This window comes from Polyergus mexicanus, unplaced genomic scaffold, assembly GCF_030449975.1.
Source record: "Polyergus mexicanus isolate NDT 795.1 unplaced genomic scaffold, iyPolMexi1.0 SCAF_4, whole genome shotgun sequence".
In the NCBI taxonomy this organism is placed as follows: domain Eukaryota; kingdom Metazoa; phylum Arthropoda; class Insecta; order Hymenoptera; family Formicidae; genus Polyergus; species Polyergus mexicanus.
Genome location: NW_027223324.1, coordinates 4,949,756 through 4,971,392, shown reverse-complemented (window position 1 = coordinate 4,971,392; position 21,637 = coordinate 4,949,756). Strand labels below are relative to the sequence as shown.

General features: G+C 30.9%; 4 protein-coding genes and 2 long non-coding RNA genes across 12 annotated transcripts; 3 read left to right on the top strand and 3 right to left on the bottom strand.

The window, feature by feature from the left end:
- Positions 1-1,244: 1,244 nt before the first annotated feature.
- LOC138932664 (pyruvate kinase) lies at positions 1,245-13,302 on the bottom strand. Of its 3 annotated transcripts, XM_070294724.1 has the most exons (10): positions 12,739-13,302; positions 11,457-11,632; positions 9,994-10,345; positions 7,228-7,263; positions 4,252-4,596; positions 3,973-4,159; positions 2,934-3,455; positions 2,406-2,744; positions 2,130-2,286; positions 1,245-1,605 (listed from the first exon to the last, which is right to left on the bottom strand). In XM_070294724.1, exons 4-10 carry the CDS (start codon positions 7,252-7,254, stop codon positions 1,593-1,595), a joined length of 1,590 nt encoding a protein of 529 aa, XP_070150825.1. In that variant the 5' UTR covers positions 7,255-7,263; positions 9,994-10,345; positions 11,457-11,632; positions 12,739-13,302; the 3' UTR covers positions 1,245-1,592. The 3 variants fall into 3 exon arrangements, with proteins under 3 accessions (XP_070150825.1, XP_070150826.1, XP_070150824.1); XM_070294725.1 differs by lacking the exon at positions 7,228-7,263; XM_070294723.1 differs by lacking the exons at positions 9,994-10,345; positions 11,457-11,632; positions 12,739-13,302 and having other exon boundaries at positions 7,228-7,692.
- On the top strand, positions 5,959-12,784 carry LOC138932668 (uncharacterized). 2 transcript variants are annotated; one of them, XR_011446813.1, is made up of 4 exons: positions 5,959-5,991; positions 7,090-7,685; positions 9,704-10,372; positions 12,757-12,784. It is a non-coding gene; the product is annotated as an uncharacterized lncRNA (long non-coding RNA). The 2 variants fall into 2 exon arrangements; XR_011446812.1 differs by lacking the exon at positions 12,757-12,784 and having other exon boundaries at positions 9,704-12,404.
- LOC138932665 (probable phosphoserine aminotransferase) lies at positions 12,803-16,895 on the top strand. Its single transcript, XM_070294726.1, has 7 exons — positions 12,803-13,256; positions 14,684-14,814; positions 15,262-15,374; positions 15,457-15,618; positions 15,696-15,790; positions 16,008-16,438; positions 16,621-16,895. Exons 1-7 carry the CDS (start codon positions 13,197-13,199, stop codon positions 16,727-16,729), a joined length of 1,101 nt encoding a protein of 366 aa, XP_070150827.1. The 5' UTR covers positions 12,803-13,196; the 3' UTR covers positions 16,730-16,895.
- On the bottom strand, positions 13,689-18,324 carry Mesh1 (Metazoan SpoT homolog-1). Of its 3 annotated transcripts, XR_011446811.1 has the most exons (6): positions 17,899-18,324; positions 17,134-17,465; positions 16,909-17,047; positions 15,520-16,424; positions 14,400-14,540; positions 13,689-13,872 (listed from the first exon to the last, which is right to left on the bottom strand). XR_011446811.1 is itself a non-coding variant. In XM_070294728.1 (4 exons), exons 1-3 carry the CDS (start codon positions 18,095-18,097, stop codon positions 16,940-16,942), a joined length of 639 nt encoding a protein of 212 aa, XP_070150829.1. In that variant the 5' UTR covers positions 18,098-18,324; the 3' UTR covers positions 14,855-16,424; positions 16,909-16,939. The 3 variants fall into 3 exon arrangements, 1 of the variants encoding a protein (XP_070150829.1); XR_011446810.1 differs by lacking the exons at positions 13,689-13,872; positions 14,400-14,540 and adding an exon at positions 14,569-14,820; XM_070294728.1 differs by lacking the exons at positions 13,689-13,872; positions 14,400-14,540 and having other exon boundaries at positions 14,855-16,424.
- On the top strand, positions 18,022-18,950 carry LOC138932670 (uncharacterized). 2 transcript variants are annotated; one of them, XR_011446815.1, is made up of 3 exons: positions 18,022-18,196; positions 18,287-18,423; positions 18,924-18,950. It is a non-coding gene; the product is annotated as an uncharacterized lncRNA (long non-coding RNA). The 2 variants fall into 2 exon arrangements; XR_011446814.1 differs by lacking the exon at positions 18,924-18,950 and having other exon boundaries at positions 18,287-18,440.
- Positions 18,415-21,449, bottom strand: LOC138932666 (uncharacterized). The gene is made up of 7 exons (XM_070294727.1): positions 21,156-21,449; positions 20,951-21,034; positions 20,729-20,809; positions 20,369-20,628; positions 20,099-20,237; positions 19,649-19,864; positions 18,415-19,455 (listed from the first exon to the last, which is right to left on the bottom strand). Exons 1-7 carry the CDS (start codon positions 21,238-21,240, stop codon positions 19,316-19,318), a joined length of 1,005 nt encoding a protein of 334 aa, XP_070150828.1. The 5' UTR covers positions 21,241-21,449; the 3' UTR covers positions 18,415-19,315.
- Between the last annotated feature and the right edge of the window lie 188 nt (positions 21,450-21,637).

The following is a 21,637-nucleotide window of genomic DNA, read 5'->3' as shown; positions in this document are numbered from 1 at the left end:
TATATATATATGTGTGTGTGTGTGTGTGTGTGTGTGTGTGTAAAATTTAAATTTATAATCGTGAAAATTAAAAATTGATTGAGGAAAAGGGATTTTATTTATTACAATCGTAAATTCATTAATATAATTAAACGATATTACTTAAATTTGATTGAAAGTTAATTTAATTTTAAAAATTAATTATTTTCCTCTGTATTATATCCTGCTTTTAACGCATTACTGAATGTTTTAACTTTATATCTTTCTTATTCAATGATTCATAGTCATGCCGAAAATCTCGACTATTTTGAATGTATACTTACTATTTTTCAGTCTCGTTGTAAATAGACCACAGTAGAGCACAGATTGTGTCACTTGTCTTTCTGGTGCAATATGTCTGAGCATATTGTGTTTCTATCATATAATAATATTGAGGATATATTATCAAGCTTGATACCGCTTGTTCACGTAGATACGACAAAACAAAGACGTCTTATTGGATTTATTACTTTCCCTGCATTTTCTTTTACTAACGATAATGTTGTAAAAGCCTAAACAAGTAATAAATAAAAAGTAATGCGCAATATTAAAGAAAAAGTTGTAATTAATAGTATTTTGTTATACAATTAATATTTTTCATACTATAAAATTTTTTCTTATATATGCATATGTATGATCAAAGATAATGATTGAACAAGTATTCACTTAATAAATTTTGCTGATACTTAGTTTTGTTCTTCTATCACATTTCAAATATATATATATTATAACTTTTTATTGTGCATAAAATTTATAGAGGATCATTCCAAGCAAGTATTCTGAGTAGTTGTAATTGATGTACAAAAAATAATTCTTTAATCTAGCCATTAAAATGTTATATTAATAATGCATGTATATACTAAGTACTGTCAATTATGCCTTATTGAAAGGTATTATGTTTCTAGTAGTATCATATAATGTAAAATAGAAGTATATGAAATTATTAAAATTTTCATAGATGACATTAATATTGCAAATATATATTTAAACTCATCAATTTATTCGATTGTTATCATCAGTATACACTGTTCAAGACAGCTGGTGGATAATCAGCATCCACCAAAAAATCATATTTTATACTTGGATAAATGGGTATTTGAAATTTTAAAGATTTTATTTTCACGCTAATCTTAGATAAAGACACAATGTATGTTAACTCGTATGATTTATATTACGATTTACAATTAACATTAACCTAACCATTACTGCAAAATAAATGTTTTTATTTATTTCTATACAGGAACATGAAGATCTAACACTCGACAAGTTGTTTTATTAATCCAAGAGTTATTGGTCTATTCTTTATATTATGACGTAGATCATTATTTCGCTTACATAACAGCATCTGTATACATTTTATGTATGCATCTTTTGTTTTTCTATGTGCGTTTGTGTATTTCTCAACAATAAAATAATACTGGGTTTATACTAATGAAATTAGTCTCATATAATTGTATTTACTGGAACTTGTGACAGGATGATATATAATTACGTACATGTTCGCGATAATCTTTAATGTATTACATCTACATCTTCATAAAGATCGTACTTCCTATGCCAGTCCAATAGTGAGTTTAGTCGACAGTCCTAAAAATAAAAGAAAAATTGATTATCAATAATTAATTGTCTCATTGCCAAAAATATGATCGCAATATTAAAAAGGAATATTAAGCGGGTATAACTGTACTTGAATCTTGATTTTGCAAATTAAGTATTTAAGAGAATATACTGAAACAGACAATATTAGAATCTTCTCGATTCTCGAGTAAGTATGTTTATAAATCAAGTACATGCAATATATAATATATATATATATATATATATTTACCACGTGTAAAACATATTTGTATTATAGCTTAAACGAAGAAAATGGCGAATCTCGCATATAATTGCATTATATATATAAAATGCGCTTCTGCATAATCTACAATGTTAGTGTTTGACAAATACATTCTCTCTGTGTAATTATTATTCGGAACAAATTAAACATAATAAAAAGATAAGAGATAAGATAAGTTTTGTTCAACATTCAAAAAAAATCATCGTAGGAATCGGTATCACTATAAATATCACATGCAGGATCTTCTCTAATCAATTCTCGTTCTACATACACAATACGAAGGGTATTCGTGAAGCCCGAGCCCTGTCGCCATCCCGTCACAACTATTACTGCATCGCCAGTTTTTATGAAACCACGACTTTTGCCAAAGTTTAATCCGTATTGTACACGTACATCCACGTCTTTCACCCAATCGGCAATTGGTGCTTCTGTATAACATAAAATTTATATAGTCTATTCACATAATAAAGTATTTACATCTTCTAATAATAATAATAAGATAAACCAATTCTCTTTCTCTCCATAAAATAAAATATTGATACTATACCTTCATAGTACAATGGTAATATTCCGCGATACAAATGCGCTTGTCGAGCAACCTGGTGGAATCTAGTAACTGCAATGATGGGGCATCGGGGTTTATACTTCGAGATCAGATGTGCGGATCGACCGGATGTTGTAATAACGATGATGGCACTAGCCAAACATTTAACGGATGCTTCCACGGAAGCAATGGCGACAGCATGGGTCGCGTCAATAGGTGGCAAAACTTTGTTCGACAAATCGTGAAAGATTTGAGTTTGCCAAATCGCGGCTTCCGCTTCTTTACAAATGTTGGCCATTGTGCGAACACACTCTAAGGGATAGTCTCCCTTTGCGGTTTCACCTAAAAATGCAATCGCAAAATTTATAAGCATTATCTTTAAAAATAGAAATTACAGAGATAAAAGCTATGAAACGTAGTAAAATACGAGAAAGAGATTATAAGTAACATTAAAAATATTTCCCTTCACTCTTTGTTTTATATTATTTTGTCCCCTAAATTTTCGAATATCGACATATCAAAATGAATTACCTGATAACATAACGCAATCAGCACCGTCGAGGATAGCATTGGCAACATCCGATGTTTCGGCTCTCGTGGCGCGTGGTTTTTTCACCATGGATTCCAGCATCTGCGTAGCGCAAATCACCGGTTTCCCGACCTTATTGGATCTGCTGATCATAGACTTCTGCGCTAGAAATACCTTCTGCGGGGGTATTTCTATTCCGAGATCACCGCGCGCGACCATTATACCGTCAGACGCGTCGATAATCTCATCAAGATTCGTCATACCCTGTTGATTCTCAATCTTCGATATAATCTTGATGTTTTTGCCCTTCTCGCCGAGAATGCCACGGATCTCGGTTAATGCGGCAGCGTTTCGAATAAAGGAGGCAAATATCATGTCGACATCTTGATCGACACCGAATTGAAGATCGGATTTGTCCTTCTCTGACACCGCCGGAAGATCCACCGGTACTCCTGGCAAATTCACACCTTTACGGGAACCCAACATACCGCCGTTTTCAACAGAGGTCGATATTAAATTGGGACCTAAAGAATAAAAAAAATTACACGGACTTCTTTTTAATGCCTCTCAAAATTGCACTAATATTTATTGATGCGATATACTATATAAAAATAATATTTTCAAAATTGTAATTTGGAACTAAAAGAATCAATGTATTTTATACATTAAAAATTGATAAATAAATAACACAAATATTATATTTTAAATTTATATTTTATATTTATATTATATTTTAAATATTGATTAATGTAATCATAATTTCAAAATTTTGTTGAAATTTATACACTATATCAATTTTTATGTCCGCATCCGAATTCGTAATATGTTCAAATGTGTATTTCCAAAATAAATGATCCGCATGTTTAAATATAAAATATTTAACAATGAAATCGCGAAATATCACTTGTAGCTCTATAAAACTATAAGTTTTAGATATTTTTAATTAAATATTGATTTAATTATTCAATTAAATTAGATATTTAAAAAATATGCCATTCCTCCAAAAAGATAAATAAAATTGCAATAATTTTTGAAACTTACTAACGGCAGAGACGATGAGAGAGATCAAGCCGTCATCCACAAACACGCGATTCCCTACTTTCAACACTTTCGAGATATTCTCGTAATCAACGTAAACAACCTGTGCGTTTCCCTTTTCCATATACGCCTTGTCGGTGGACAGTTTAAAAGTTTGATCCTTGACTAATTCCACTTCAGCTGAGCCGCCCTATCGAGACAATAAGTTGAAAATACTATACTTTCGTTATTTAAATTCCTGTTTTTAAATTTATGTATGTATAAACATAATCAATCACGTACGCCTTCAAGGAGACCGGTACGGATTTCGGGACCCTTTGTGTCAAGGGCAACAGCAACGGGGATGTTAATGCCGGCACGGGCGCTCAGATTCTTTTGCGCCTGGCGAACATTGGCGATAGTTTCCGCGTGATATTCGTGGGATCCGTGAGAGAAGTTCAATCGGGCGATATTCATTCCCGTCTCGATCATCTTCTCCAGGGTCTCCACGGATCGGGACGCGGGACCGATCGTGCAGATGATACCGGATAAACGGACGAAGGACACTCGACTGTCGATGTCCAGGGTGCACATGTGATCCAGTTGACTTTGAGCATATAACGCCTGATTATTCGGCTTGCCGGCCATCTGCGAAAATTTAAGGAAATCAGAAAGAGCTCTTGAATTGAAAAAAAATTAGACAATTAATCGGTTAGGCTTTAATTACAAGGAATCTAGATACATACTAAGTATACATACTAAATATGCGTTATCCACATACGAACTGTACGTAATAGTTTGTGAATAGGCAACTATGTGTGTGTGAATTAGAGCATATAAATTAAATTTACACATTCATATGTTAAGATAAAGAGAAACAATATATATGAACAATTTTAATGTATCAATTATATAAATTCCGCATGCACAAAAAAAAAATCACTGTCAACAAAATAAAACCAATATTTGGAAACGTTAATTTTTTAAAACGTTCTTATGATCATCGCGTTAATATTATTCTTGATAATTTCATTCCACGAATAAACAATGTACAGCGAAAATATATTTCTCAGTATGAATAAGTGCCGCTTTCTGGCTGTGCGAAGATAGAATTGCATCGACAAAAATAGAAGTATTTCGCGTCAGATGAAATAATTGAATATACTGTAAGATGTAAGAGACTTTACGCGAGAATTGCAACAGCCGCTTTTATAAACTGTAGACGTATTTTTAGTAAGTCCATAAACTTTCAATTCTTTGAGCTCAAATTAAAAGATTTGCATGTAACAAAAAGCTTAATAAATATTTGTGCCTTTATCAGTTTCCTTTATTATTTCGTATATTATTCTTTATTCTTGAGACACAGATCTCAATTAAATTAAGGAAAATTTAGATTCGAAAAATTACATTTGATGTTTAAAGTACAAATTGTAATTGCTGCCCATTATCATTGATAATAAAAAATTTTCGTTTATCTAAAGTGAATGTATCTTGAAGATATGAGAACTGTTGCATCAAGATTTAATATCTGCAAAGTTTAACAATGCAGATAAGTTTCGCTATATCGCGTTTAAGATAAAAGGCGAATGGATTCAGTTTGTTGACTGATCATTACGAAGAATAGCATCGTATTACATTCTAAACATCATATCATCACCTCTATCGTATAAAGACAACGTGAATGACACATTTTCGTCTAATTTATTCAAAAAACTCGAAGTACCGACAAACAAGTAAAAAAAAAAAAAAGTTAGGGAAACGGCAAATTTATATACATATATACATATATTCTCTATTCATTTCTATATCGCATTAACACCGAACAGGCGCTTATTGTTAGCAAGGTGACACGATTCTACGTCGCGTTTGCTGTACTCGAATCATTTCTAATATCACACAAATATACACTAGAATGTACGAAGTCTTGCATTGTAAACGACTTTAATTACGATTGCAACACAAAACTCTGACTCATACTGAATGTCGTCATATAACGTTACATCTAGTAAATCTTATATGTGTCAGAAAAAATATCACGTCCAGGTAAATATTTCAATTATTTAGCACATCACGAGATCACAATATCAGTATCAATGTAATGTATTTAACAAAACGATAAGGGAAATGCAAATAATATCGAGAAATTAATAATCGTCATCATAATTATCAAAAAATATTATAAGATAAGATCATGTGATTAGAGTTGCAATAGAATGACAGAGTGTACAATTTATGTAACATTATATTACATCAAAAAATATTTTCCTATCAATAAAAGCACATTCTATATATATATATATATATGTGTGTGTATGTGTGTGTATGTGTGTGTCTATCTTTCACACCAAGATAAAAACAAATCTACGCCTTTTACACACCGAAATAAAAACCATTAGGCATCTATAAGAAAGAAATTCTTTAAAAGAGAAGTGAGTCTGTAAATCTCTCGAGGTAAATCTTTATCGGAAGAAACTAAAGCGATGTGTCTGATACAAACAATCCCGACTAATCTTACCTTCTCTATATAAAGACACAGATTATTTTAGGAACTTCTTCACAGACACAGTTAAAGGATCTTTTAACGACAATATTAAGGAAACAGAAACGGTATAGTTTGTGTTTTCGCTACAAAACTCGAGGTTATCGCATACGAAATAATACAGAAAAATGAGAAAAGTCACAATAACATTTCCGCGCTTCGAATATTACGTCATATCTTATACTAGAATAAAAAGAATTAATCAGATCGATGTCGTCGAGATTAACTTGCGCGCATAACATTATTATATTTAATACGCGTATTTAATGTCAAAGATCTAACAAATCACAACAATGATGAATAGACACAATGTAGGTTTTCCGCACTTTTATATTATTAATAATTTATATTATAATCTTCTTATATTATCCGCATTGCGTTTTAAGCAAAGGTGAATGTTCAAAGACGCGAGCGGATTTGCAAAATCCGTACATATAGCGTATGTGCATGCGCAAACGAAAAACAAAAATTCAAGCAGTCTTCAAGAACAAAAGAAAAAAAAAACACATATATCGAAACCATTGTAATTTTGGTGAATTAAACGCATCGCGTTCGTCGATACGCCTGGTACGATTGTCGTCGTCTTTTTTCCAATATTACAGATACATATTTTTAAAACATATCGGCCTAGTATTCACCGAGATTACATTGGTCTCTCTCAATGAAGTATCATCGCTTGCAAATCACACTCTTCAGCGAAGGAGGAGATATCAGTCGCGAGATCGACGAGACGGTAATACCTGATCGTCGACGGTGATCCAGACCATTTTGGCGGGCTGCGCAAAGAGAAAACGAGAGAAGGAGATTAGTGACGATGCGTTTGTAATGACGATGTTGCGAAAACTCCATCCGACTGCAAGGGTCGCGCGCGAATGCGGCTGCCGCCCGGCATCGCCGACGAAGCGCAACGAGGTGCATGGCGTCGTCGACGACAACCGGAGATGCCGACGGAGTGGGAAACCGAAGATGCGACGCATCGGGCGATCGCCGGTGACGATGCCAGTGGATACGAGAGGCTCGCGAACGGCGCTCTTTCAGCGCTGTCCGGGATTCGAAAATAGGATCACATCCGCTGGATGGACATTGCGTCTTTTCAAAATAATCCCTCGTGAACCGGGGAACAGGGACATCGATCGGCGAAAAATGGCATGAAATTGTTTCGGATTTATATTCAGATCGGATGGATCTCTCTGAGAAGGTGCGTAATGTAAATAAGTACGAAATATGACGGTGCCTCGATGAAATGTATTTTATCGTAGAATTTATTACGTAAATGAGATACATGGGAATGTATTTCATTAGAGAATAAAATTGCAAAAAAATTATTCTGCTATTGTGTCAATTTGAACTTGAAGAAACTTCTCGAAGAAATCGTACTTCAAATTCTAAAGCATCTTCTATTTGTTTTGCAAATGTTTATCACGTACACGCGTAACTATTGCACACAATCGACAGCTGATTTCCAATCACAAGATTTCTGAGCCAAAAATGATTCCGGATGCATGACATAAGTATTTAGATGCATTTTTATGTCATTTAGAAATTAATTATTCAAATGATTTTTCGAAGTGCGTACGGATTATAGCAAAATATTGAAATAAGTCTCTGATTATATTTTCTGCATGTACATTTTAAGTTTAAATCTTTGCAATGAAAAATTAGAAAGAATCTGGAATGTCTACTACGATTACAATACATCCATTCGATGTTGCCAAAATTTCATACTATCATAATATTAGACATTAGAGGATATCAGATCAATTAATCAATTTTTCTCTGTCTTTTGTTAGAAGATATCAGATTAATTAATTAATTTTTCTCTGTCCTCCGTGAGAAAGATAATATTGGAAAAATTTTCAATTATATATATTGCTAGTTATTTAAAATATTTTTTAGTAACTGGCAATACATCCTACAATATTTACACGATTTATAGTCGACGAACGCTTTCTGTTCACCTTCATTCCGTTCAGAGCATGCGTAAGCACGTGCCCAAGCAAGTAATCAGCTGATAGCGCATAGCAGCGCAGTTTCGAGCTTGACCTTCTACGCATGACTTCATTCACTATGATAAAACAAAAATGTATATCTATATATATACACTGTATCAATCGTCACGACGCGACAACCGTGATATAATGTATGTAGGAGAAAAAAAGCTTATATTTTTATATAAAATAATTCTCACACAAGTAATAAAAAGAATTAATTTCTAAAAAATCCTTGAAACCCATCAGAAATTTATTTATAAATCATGTAGACTTATTTCTCTTGCGTATATAATATCCATCAGCCTCGATATTATTGTATCGTTACTATTCGTTGACAACGAATCGATCGTTGAAATTGATAATAAATGAATTTCAATTCAAGTGATATACTATCGGTTCGGGAAACGATAACGCTGAGTAATTTTTGAGAAAAAAAAAAGGAAGGTCAGGATCTATCAAAGCGAATAGAAATAGACTCGCTTTTATTAATTTCAGTCTTTTCCAGCCGATAAGGTACATTTTTTTTTTTTTTTTTTTTCCATTCTCTCTTCTCCGACCTTCTTCCTCTGAGACGAGATAATTTCGTGTGTATCAAAACAGGAATTAAAGAGCCATCATACACCGAGTTCCCGATCTTCAAATGCTCACTATGAGATCCTAGATTTTATAGAATCTTGAATTACACGCGATATGTGTCAACGATAATCATTTTCGAAAAGAACTATTTACTTCTTTTCAGAAGAGAGATCTTAGCTGGTTATATCACATATGATTTAATACTTTATATACATGAATTATAATCAAGAGATTATTTCTTTTGCAGACAAAATTAAGAGATCGATATTTAATCAACCCTCAGCTCGACTTTCTCGATTTATGCCTATCATCTATTAGCCTGTTGACTATCAATAAAGCCAATGAGAATTTGCAGCCATTATTGCAACGCACAATCCTTATCTTCCTTAAAAGTTAGATATCTGTTACAAATTAATATTATATAATTAGTATTTGTGTAATATAATCTAATAAAATGTAGACGAAAGTAAAACTATGATAAATCAATATTCTTAAAGAGTTATATGTACGATGAGAAAATTATAGGAATATATAGAGATATTTATCATCATTTTTTTTTTTAATCTCCAAAATGCATCAGAATATTATAAACCTAAGTAAAAAAAAAGTGTTCTAATTTGTTTAATATCTTTTCATTTACTAATTTCAGATCTACCTACACGATATACATACCCTATAATCTGAAAATCAAGATTTTTGTAACAGAGACATATCGTATATTATTCTACGCAACGCGAAGGGACAAAGCATCGTGAGGCTGTCCTTCAGACGGACCTACAATGCCAAAACGTTGCCCATTAATTCCCCCTCCGAAAAATTCGAAGACCTTGAGCGACTCGCTCGTCGAAAATCCGGCCGTTCCGGAATAGAGGGAGTCTTTTCGTATGAAAGAGGATCAATACCGGTAAGAAGGAATTATGAGGACGGTTGGATGATTACCTTTGTCTCGTTTGCTTAGTAAAAGCAGGAGGATCAGTTTCGTGAAAGATTGAAATCAACAGCTACTGCAGGCGGCTGGCAACGAGGCAGACTTCTCGACGATTTGTGATAGACTGACGTTTTGAGGACGCGAAAGGTCACCACTCCCTCTGATCATACGTTTTGCTCGGGTAAGTTCATCATCGACTGTCGGCTGATTTTCAACACGCGATAGCATCCCTACCTGCCGGCGGCTTGATAGAGAACACTCCTGCCGGCGGATCGATCAAAAACGTCCCGGTCGAGGCGAGGGATTCGTTGGCCGGATTGACCGAGATCCCCATTTTGACAAGTATGACGTCAGCATCCGCACCTAGGGCGCCAATTATAAAAAAATTTAGTAAGTCATGAAAAATCTATAGATATAAATGTTTAGGAAATACCAATCAAATTGACCGCTGATATCCATTTTATATTATAACATTTTTCTTCAAATTAACATTAAAAACCTGAGATATGTATATATATATATACACGCGAACTTGAAATTTTATTTAACATGTTCCGCATCTGACAAATAAGACTATGTATTTAATAATGTAATCGTCTAATTTAAACACAAGCTTCTAGGACAAGCTTGAATAAATCTCGAGATCATATCGTCGAATTTGAATATATATACTATAAATGGGAAGATCAATGACGAGCTTCAATGAACCATTGATCCGAATCGCGATTTCTCTATTGCGTAAAATATAATACTTATGGATAATAGAGTTGCTGATAGCGTCACTTAAGAAATAATAACTATACATTTCTTATTATGATTTAACCGATTTGAAATTGCAAATAAGCAGTTGCAAATAAAAAATGTCAATTTAAGAAGATTTCTCTCATTAATTGATGGATAGATATAAAAAATTTTCGTGTGTTGTCTTCTAAAAAATATTTAAAGGATGTGCGCCTAAAGAGCATTTTGGATGAGGAACAGGTTGATACATTTGTAGGTATAAACAGTTAATCGATGATCCAAATAAGAATTTTAATAAAAGTCTTTTAATTGAAACGTTCTAACTAGTGGCGTGATTCATTTTTTACAAAACTCGTGTCAGCTTATCTACTCGTGACCTACGTATATCAGTAGAACAATCACATTATGTATTGCCAGTATCTCTAAGTATATTTATATTAGATACACTATAATGATATACAGATAAAATGTTTTAATAAGTAAAAATTTTGCGATAGATTCACGAATACAAATAAACACACGAATAAAATCTTTCAGAAAACTCTGAAAGATTTTATTATTTATCTCTCTATACAACTAATAATAATACATATTATAGTTTTCTTAAAAATAAATATTTGAAGAAAAATTTTCTTTCATTTATTCTTGCAAAGAAGATAATTAATTTTATATAAATAATTAATATACTTTTCATACAAAGTCTATTAATTTAAATAGTGACAAAAAAATTTACCTGAACATATTTTACGATTTGATGACATTGAAATTTTATCCAACATCTTTAAATTGCGTGGCCTATATGATGCTGTCCACTGGCGTTAGATCACAGAAACTCTCCTTCAAGCAGATTTATCGATCACGATTTATGCAAATCTCTTATATAAAATCTCTTCCATCTTCTAATCTGACCTATAAGATCAAATTAAAATATATTTCAATATTATAATCAAATAATTTCTTTAAATTGTCCTGTAAAAGGAGCAAACATTTATATTTTATTTATAAAAATGTTTCAAAACAACATTAATATAGTAATATATTAATCAAATTTTTTGAGACATTTTTTAGAAATTTTTTTCCATTATCAATATCGAAAATAAAAAAATTAATTATAAAAGTAAATCCTACATTAATTAAATTTTTAATTAAAACGACAAAATATTAAAGAATCATAAAAATGTTTATTAAAAAACTTATATTCCAGCAAATTTGAGTGTTTACCAAAATTTATTGAATATTCATATTTTCTTCTTATATTGTTCTATTTAGAATATTATAATGTTTTAAATTATATTTTATATCTAGATTTTATATCTATAAATATATTTTTCATATAATGACAAGTTGGTTTAATTCCACAATATTAATTAATCGATATATAATTAAAGAACTAAATTCCATTGATAAGCACAAATAATAAGATTGATATAATAATTTATTATTTCACGATACGATGATAATTTTATTCTTATTGTATTATATCATTTTATTTATTATAAAATTCTGAAACATATGTGTATATAACTTTAAATAAAATCTGATAACATCACCAGCTACACTGTGAGTTTAGTACTGTTTTGATATATACTATATGGCATTGTGTGTGTGCGCGCGCGCGCGCAAAAATAAAACTTTAAAATTAAAGTTAATGTAAGGTGAATTAATGATGATTTTATATTCAATCTAAAATATATAAAATATATAAAATAAATAAAATAAAATATAAAATATATATATATATAAATATAAATAAAATAAAATAAAATAAAATATAAAATATATAATTTTATATACTATATATATATATATATTTTTTTTTTCTATATATATTAAAAATATGGTGTGCGCGCGGTTATAGGATATATGTATCGAATTTATAATTATAATATAATCACTTTATTTTAAATTGTTGCTTATTGTAATAATCCAATTCACTTAATATATAGTTAAGGAACTTGAAAAAGATTATCAGTTCTCTTCCATAACAAGATTCCATAAATTTTAATGATCTTTACCTGTTATTCTTGAATAAGTTACGATATATACGATTCAATAACATCACGTGCTCTTCATATGAAGCAATGAGAGATTACATTCTGGAAAGCACTGTATACTTGTGTGTTGATCATGGAATCTTGGACGAAAGCGATTTTGAGACACTCTGTATGCCATTCGCCTAATAAAATTAATGCAAATGAACCGCTCACGACAGCAGACGCTTCGCGTCTGATGCGAATTGTCGCATTTACCTCGACAAGAGTCTCTCGACAAAGATATCTAATTACGTAGAAAATTAAAATAGAAGACGTGAAATTGGTTGTTGATGCGATAAGATACCCCAACTGAGCGAGGATACTGCGATAACGACTGCTAAGTGTTGTCTCTCTTGTGACTACTTGTTTGTGTCTTTCATCCAATTGCTCAGTTTGCTCTACGTTCTCTGCCACGCACGTCCGGATCGACTGTAAGCATAATGACTGATCAAAATAAAGTGATAAATTTCGGCGCCGGCCCGGCTAAATTGCCACATGAGGTATGTTTTGGAATATTCTTCCTACTTTCTTTTTTTGCATTCTTGTATTTGCATCAATAAAATTAATAAATTAACAGATTATTTCTTGAACAAATGAATGATCGATTCTAAAACTAGTTTTGTTGCTTTACAATATATTTAAAGAAGAAATAGCTGAAAAACGTACATAATTTTTTTTTTAAATTATATGAATGAAAAAAAATCTATATAGAATATAAAATATTTATTAAATATAAAGTATATTTTATGAGATGTATAATTATAAGAATATAATAGGAAAAAAATAATTATAATTATTAATCTATCAAATTTACTAATATATATACTATGTATTTGAATATTTTTATATATTCTACGTGATTATATATATATATATATATATATATATATATATATATATATATATAATTATATAAATGATGATGACACGAATACGGTACATATATATGAGAAAAATTTAACGATTATTGCTTCTGCGAAAAAACTCCGGATAGATTTCATCAGTTGTAATTAGCAGCCGTAATAAAGATATGTTATTATTTTTTCGAGATACGGCCGCAAAACAATTGTCCGCAGATAGCACATCACATTTGTGCCGTTAAAAGTTTTCGAATATCTGCACATAAAATTATCTGATTTCAATAACAATTGGGTCTTTTCAAAATTAAAAAAAAAAAATGAAAAATTGATATGAAATGAACGAATTATTCATTCATTCGTATAATTTTAAAATTAAAAAAGTTCATATAATTTCAAAATATATTCTATACATATATTTTTTTTGCATAAATTCTAATATAATTAAAATGTATAGTTACTTTATATTTTGTCAATATTCTTATATCCTTTTTATAATCTTTCTAAATTCCTTTTATCTTATTCTATATTTGTGCCATATCTGTTTCGTAATTTTCTAATAACTATGTTTAAAATTATTCTTTCTATTTGAACAAAGTTACGCAAGTTTGATTAATATCGCATACTAATCAAACATTCAACTGTTTTGCAATGCATACAATAATAATCCGAATATGTATGCATCACGTGCATCGATAATGATTTAAAAGAAGTTTATAGAAGTTATTTATGTATGCAATGGTATAGCAAGTAGCACAAAATACTAGTATAATTTTCGAAACTTACCCAAGAGTGACTCGTGATTTTTAATTCTGTCATATCGATGACGAATAAACAGCTATGCATTTTGCGCATCATTATTATCACAATTAAGTAATGAGTTCCATTTACTTGTGTGATAAACGCAGATGGTTCTGAGATAAATACCTGAAATTCTTTACCATTATTAGTTGTTTTTATATTAATTGATATTGAACCACAAGAGATAATAGAGAAAGCATGCGGGTCAATCGCGTTCATTGAACTAACTCGCGTATGTCGGTTAATCGAAATTGCTCTATTATTTACAGGTTCTGAAAGACGTGCAAAAGGAATTGCTTGCATATGGAAACACGCAAATCAGCATCCTCGAATTAAGTCATCGGTCGAATGATTTTAACAATGTCATCAATAATGCCCAGATCACATTACGGGATATCCTGTGAGTCTAGAATCAAAATCACATTCAAATTATTCGACATATGACCGGCTTATTTTGAAAGTGAGATATAAATTTATTTAAACGCATATAATAATTTATTTTTGCAAGACGTTTAGAAACTGAACCATTTTCTTATATCGTTCTCAAAATAAATGATCCAAATTATATAATAAAAAAATTATAATAAAATCCTCTGGCATTCTCAATCTTAATATTAATATTCTTAAACAGTTACCGTCGATTTTTTCCCAATTAATTGAAATGTTCATATAATATATAATGGAGCAATTAAAATTAAATTTAAGATTCTTTTATCCTCTACAGTTCATTATTCTGCCAGAAAAATATAATAGTCGTCATTGTGACGTGAATTATAATATTCGAGTTTCTTCGTAATTCTCTTGTAATTCTGTTGATTTTGATAAGATTTGTTCTTTTTTTTTTAAGAAACGTTCCCGAAAACTATAAAATTTTGTTCATGCAAGGAGGCGGTACTGGACTTTTTGCAGCAATTCCTCTGAACATATTGAAAACCGGAACTGCGGACTATCTAGTAACTGGTAAGAGTGAAAAAATAAAAATATGCAGCAGTTTTTAAATTTTTTAACAAAATAATGAAATACAATTTTTTGTTTCATTCAGGTTCATGGTCGGCAAAAGCGGCAAAAGAAGCGACCAAGTATGGAAAAGTGAATATGGTGTTACCTAAAACAACAAAGTACACAGAAATTCCGGATCCTTCCACTTGGAACCTAGATCCGAATGCTTCATATGTTTATTATTGTGACAACGAGACTGTCCATGGTGAATAAAATGCTTCAAATTATTTTTTTCTTATTGTTTCACATCACTGAAATAAATGTCGAAATAAATGCTTCCAGGAATTGAATTCGGTTTTATTCCGGAGACAAACGGAGTGCCACTTGTCGCTGACATGTCATCCAATATACTGTCGAAATCTTTTGATGTATCCAAGGTATGAGCATCTTGATTGAAAGCATATTAAGATGTGATTCGTATTTAATGAATTTTGTTTGTAAATCACGCAGCATGTGATTTCACATTATTTAATCATTTTCTAAATGATTTACAATAGAGCCGAATTCCGAATTGATATAATTGTCTGCGACAACTTCTGTCAAAAAATTTCTTATCTATTTAGAACTCGTATTATACATCACATTTTCTTTTAGTTCGCGTTAATTTTTGCGGGTGCGCAAAAAAACATCGGTCCTGCCGGTGTAACTTTAGTAATCATACGGGATGATCTACTCGGCCGTGCCATGGATGTGTGTCCAACGGTGTTGAATTTTACCATTATGGCGAATGATAATTCTCTACACAACACGCCACCCGTCTTTCAAATTTATGTTGTGGGATTGGTGTTCGAATGGATCAAACGGAATGGTGGCGTCGAAGGTATGCAGAATTTTGCAGAGAAGAAGAACAGCAAGATATACGATGTGATCGACAAATCAGGAGGTTTCTATACATGTCCTATCAAGCGAGACGTGCGTAGTAGAATGAACATTCCGTTCAGAATAGGTAATGGTGATGAGAAACTTGAAAAGGAGTTCCTTTCTGGTGCCGCAGCTCGCGGTATGTTGCAGCTAAAAGGTCATAGGTCAGCAAAAAATATGTCAGAAATGATATATTTAACTACAGTAAAATTATGACAAAAAATGATTTTGTTTTCATGTTCATTATGACAATCTTTAAAAGTTCAAAAATTTTATAATAAAAGAATATATATTTTTTTTTCATAAAATATTCAATTGATATTCAAGTAGCTATTTTTCTTTACAGATCGGTGGGTGGAATACGCGCATCTTTGTATAACGCAATTACAGAAGAAGAGGCAAATGCATTGGCCGATTATATGAAATGGTTTCATAATGAATTACAAATAGTCTGAAAAATAACTAATTAAACGTTTTAAGAAAATAATAACATAGTTATACTGTTTTTGAGAAAGATATCTATTCAAAAATGTTATTTGTATAAATATACATTTGTATCATATATAACTTTTATATACGAGTTTTCATATGCAATATATTTTGATGTTATTTTTGCTCTTACCAGTATACTTACAGTTTCATCAACTGCATTCTCAGAATTTGTACTAACAACTCTCTTCAGAAGTATCGCAATGACTTGCAAATAAAATATCTAATTCTCTTTCTAAAGCAGGATTAGTTTGACGACACCCATCTATGACAGCTTTCGCCCACTAAAATAAATTAAAATTTTGAGATGCAATATTGATGCAATCCTTTTTTATAACTTTTATTATCTTTACCAATAAGAATGCTTTACCTTAAAATATTCCTTTACTCTTTCCCTTGTCCAACCTATAGGAACGCTCTTTTCAAGGTCTCTCAAATTGTATAACTTATCGGCTAGTTTTATTAGTTTTGCTTCGCGAGATATATTAGGAGCATGTTTTATCTGTAACCGTTTACGTTCGGCTTTTGGCAACGTTTTATCGTCAGTCACTTCACAGACTACTTGGCAAACTCTATGCCCAAATTCTTTCTCAATTTCTGCAAATGTAGTATCTGTATCTTCTACTGTATCGTGTAAGATCGCTGCTAGAATTACTATTGGTTCAAAGACATTGCCTTCTTGAATTAAAATGTTTGCAACTCCTAAAAAAAACAAAATTGAATCAGATACACATATCTACTACATATATCTACTATACATAGTGTTCCACAAGAGTCACTTTCTTTCAACTACAGATTTTTTTGACTAATTTAAAATAATTTTTCTTATTATAATTTAAATTAAAGACTGGCAGTTTTTGTGATTTTGTAATTTTCATATTAGACATGCTTCTAATAAAAAAAATTCAATTTTGTACCACCAATTTATATTTTTAAAACTTACTGTTTAACTTTCAAGATAAACAATTTCAAAATTGCTCTTTTTTTGCCATGATTAATCAAAACAGAAATCATTAAAACAAAATTTGTGATAATATTATTATTACTATTTATATAAGCTAACTCAAAAGGAATACATGATTCTTGAGACATTCATATCATTCAAATAAAATTGTTTTAGCAGCTTGAACTGAACCTAAAGGATGGTTTATGTATGGAGTTTGATCGATATCCTTCCTTCTTTGATTCCGATGTTTTTCCGCGGCAAAGTTGGCGCATTTTATTACTAACGATAGTAATTCTTCCTTTGACAGCTCCTTTATACATTTCCCGTAATGCTCGTTACCTTTAAAAGAATCGATACATCCCGGTTGCGCATTACTACCATCTTCCATGATGATTTTATTCGCTATACGATCTACTCATTGAACTTTATACATACAATCTATAACGTGCACTAGAACATACTGACAAGCTGAGAAAAATAGTATCAGGTATCAGTATACAATATGGTCCCATCATAGAATATAATGTAAAGAGAGAGAAAGAATATAAACATGATTTTTCATCTTTTTTTAATGAAGGAAGGAGTGGGGATAACCAAACCGCTGAGTGCTAATCAGATCAACTGATCATTCTACGAACGTCATTGCATAGATATAGGAATGAGAGAGGATGAGATTTGGTCTCTTTTATTATCTCTGATCTTCGCTATTAAAAAGTATTATGTTCGGTTTATTCATAATATATTCTTATTACCATCTGTCTCTCCTCTCCCTCTTTACAGAACGTGAAAGAAGTTTTTTTTTATTTCATACTGAAAGAGACAAGAATATCTTAATTAATCTATTTCGCTCAACTCGCATTTTAGCGCCTTTTTATATATCTATAGAGATTAATGACAAGAATAAAAATTTGAAATCTCTGAGTGTCATTATTTAACACACACTTGCTACTTTCAATATTTGAACTTATTTTAGGTAATTTGAGAAAAACTCATTTGCACCACTGATGAAAATAAAATAATACTTGCAGATAAGCATCTTCTGTAGCATTTTGCAATTTCAAATTTTTATGGATAAGTTGCAATTACAATAAAACTTTTATTTTGAAATTATTGCCATGGATCCATGAGCCCTATGGGTTTTATGTTTGATTACATATTGCTACATAATATTTGTTTGCTTAAATTGCTATTGCAAAATCAAATCATTGTTCTAGACATAAAAAAGCAGAATTCTGAGGAGGAAAAATGGAATACAATAATAGAAATGTTAATGTAAAAACAAAAAAAGTATATATGCTATAATTTATACATAAGAAATTCATTATTGATAAATTACGATGCTGTTTATATATAAAATATTATAGATATTTATACATAATTTATTCATTTTTCTCACGTTATGAAAATAAAATGTGATTTTTTAATAAAATACATAAATTATACTATTACATTATCAATAAAACTTTTCTGTCTCTATCCACACATAAAGAAATGAAAATCTTCTAATATAGAATAAAGAAAAAAAATTACCGTTTTTAGTACAAAATAATATCACAAAACTTTCTATACATGGATCAATCAGACTATATATATGTATGTCATGTTGCTATTTGTTAAGTATTTTTTCCAGAATGTCAAGTAACTTATCTTGACGAGCCATGGCTTCTTCATGCATCCTTTTCCGTTCAGTTGTACTTTCTTCCATAACAGTAATTATCCTTTCCAACAAGGCATACTGTTTCACATCTGTAATTTCAATATTCAATTTATATATTACATCAAGCAATAATGATATTGGTGTGATATAGACAGTATTTCCATCTTTTAATTTAATATTATTAAAGATCATAATATATATGTGTATTATACTTAAAAGTAAAACAAGAACATATTGATTTATTATAGTGATTATATCAAAGGCTAACTATGATACACTTACATCTGGAAGGCAATTCCGTTTTGAAGGATCTGCTTCTTTCATTATTAGCATTGTTTTCAGCAGACGACGAATTTGAATTGTTACTGGGTATCTTCCCTAGGATATCAAGTAATTTATCCTGACGAACCATTGCTTCTTCATGCATCTTTCTTCGTATAGAAGTATTTTCTTCTGTGACAGCAATTATATTTTCCAACATGTCAAACTGTTTTAAGCCTGTAATTTTAATATATATTTCACTAAGCAACAAAGATGATGATGTAGGTAGAATATGATAATGTTGGCAATATTTCAATATTGTCCCTGACAACTCAATATTCTTGACAAATGTAGCATATATTATAGTATAATTGTAGTATAATAGTTATTATATGCATATAGTATCCATTATGCCTATAAATAAAACAAGAATTTATTTATATTATACTGATAGCTTGCTCAAATGCTTACGCTTGGGAGGCGATTCAGTTTTACATGGTGATTGACTTCTTTTCTTATTATCAACATTATATTCAGCAGATGAAGTTGGATTATCTGATGTAAGAACCTTAGTCACCCATGGTCTTCTCTTGAATATTTCATCCATAATCTGTAATGCATCAAAAAATATATTGATTTCAATATCCTTAATATTGAAACATAATTTATATCTTTTGATGCATTATAGATGAGAGAAATAGTATTACTATATATCATATAAAATATTCATTTTATACTTACGTCATAGTATCGCCATGTTCGATATTTGTTGTATTTACTCCTTCCTTTATGATCTTTCACACTTTTGTAGGTATTTTTCAAACCTGCCATTTTACTTTTACATTGAGAAGCATTAACATTGTAACCTTTTTTGATTAATTGTGAGGCAATTATAGACCAAAATTTTTTCATTGTCATTGTTCCAGATATAATTTGGTGTTCCTGATCTTTATATACTGTAAGAAGTAAAAGAATCGCCTCGTGCGGCCAACGAAAACCATCTGTAAAGCAATATATATCATTTGTTTCCTTAAATTTTTCTAACAAATAATTTCTGTTCTAAAAACAATAAAAGAACAGCATAGTAATGAAATATCGTACCCTTTTCTGGAGAAGAATCTTGAGAAAAATCATGAGAAAATTCTTGCGTAGTATGGGATAATGAATTATTGCCAGAAGATTCTATCAATAACAATATATATAAAAAGAGTGATTTAAAAAATATTTCTATAAAACATCAAAATAGAGACAAGTATCCTAATATTTTATATTATACATTAATCAGTATTATTATAGCAAAATATTTCAAATCATAATAATCACCTGTTTCTTCAGCAACTGCTTGATCAGGACTGTGCACAATTATCGCTTCATAATTATGCATAAGTTGCGACGCGAATAGCGAATCTGAAAAAGATAAGAGATCCAAGTGTCAGAAAAATTCTTAAAAAAAAAAAAGCTCTTAAAAAAAATTTACAAAAGTACGTATATAGATTATGTAAGTGACAAAGCGTTTTGAGATGCACACCTTGATTAGCCTTTGCAGCATCTTCCTGAGAAACTTCCAACGTGTGAACGACGGTGCCGTCGAACACCTTGATGGTACTTGGCATGTCTTCCGACACTCCGATAATCCTTTCACGATTCAAGAGTATGCGCGTTTGTCTTTCGCGCTTTACGCATTCAAATTCCAACGCTTCAGCGGTATTATATTTCTCCGTGCTGAAGTACTGGAAGCAAAAACAGGAGCAAACTCCAAAGCGAGTCAGAAAGCAAAATCCACGGATATTATTCCGCTTGACGTTTTCGTATGTTCCAAACGCTTTCGTTTCTTGGGATCTTGGGGCGATATTACATTTGTTTGTCGCACGACGATTTCTTTATCGGATGCACCGATTGGCCGACGAAATTTTTTAGTACGCATGTAATATAGCCTTTACAATCCCGCCATTGTGCGATCTATCTTCTCTCTGTATATATATATATGTATATATATATCATAGAGATCGT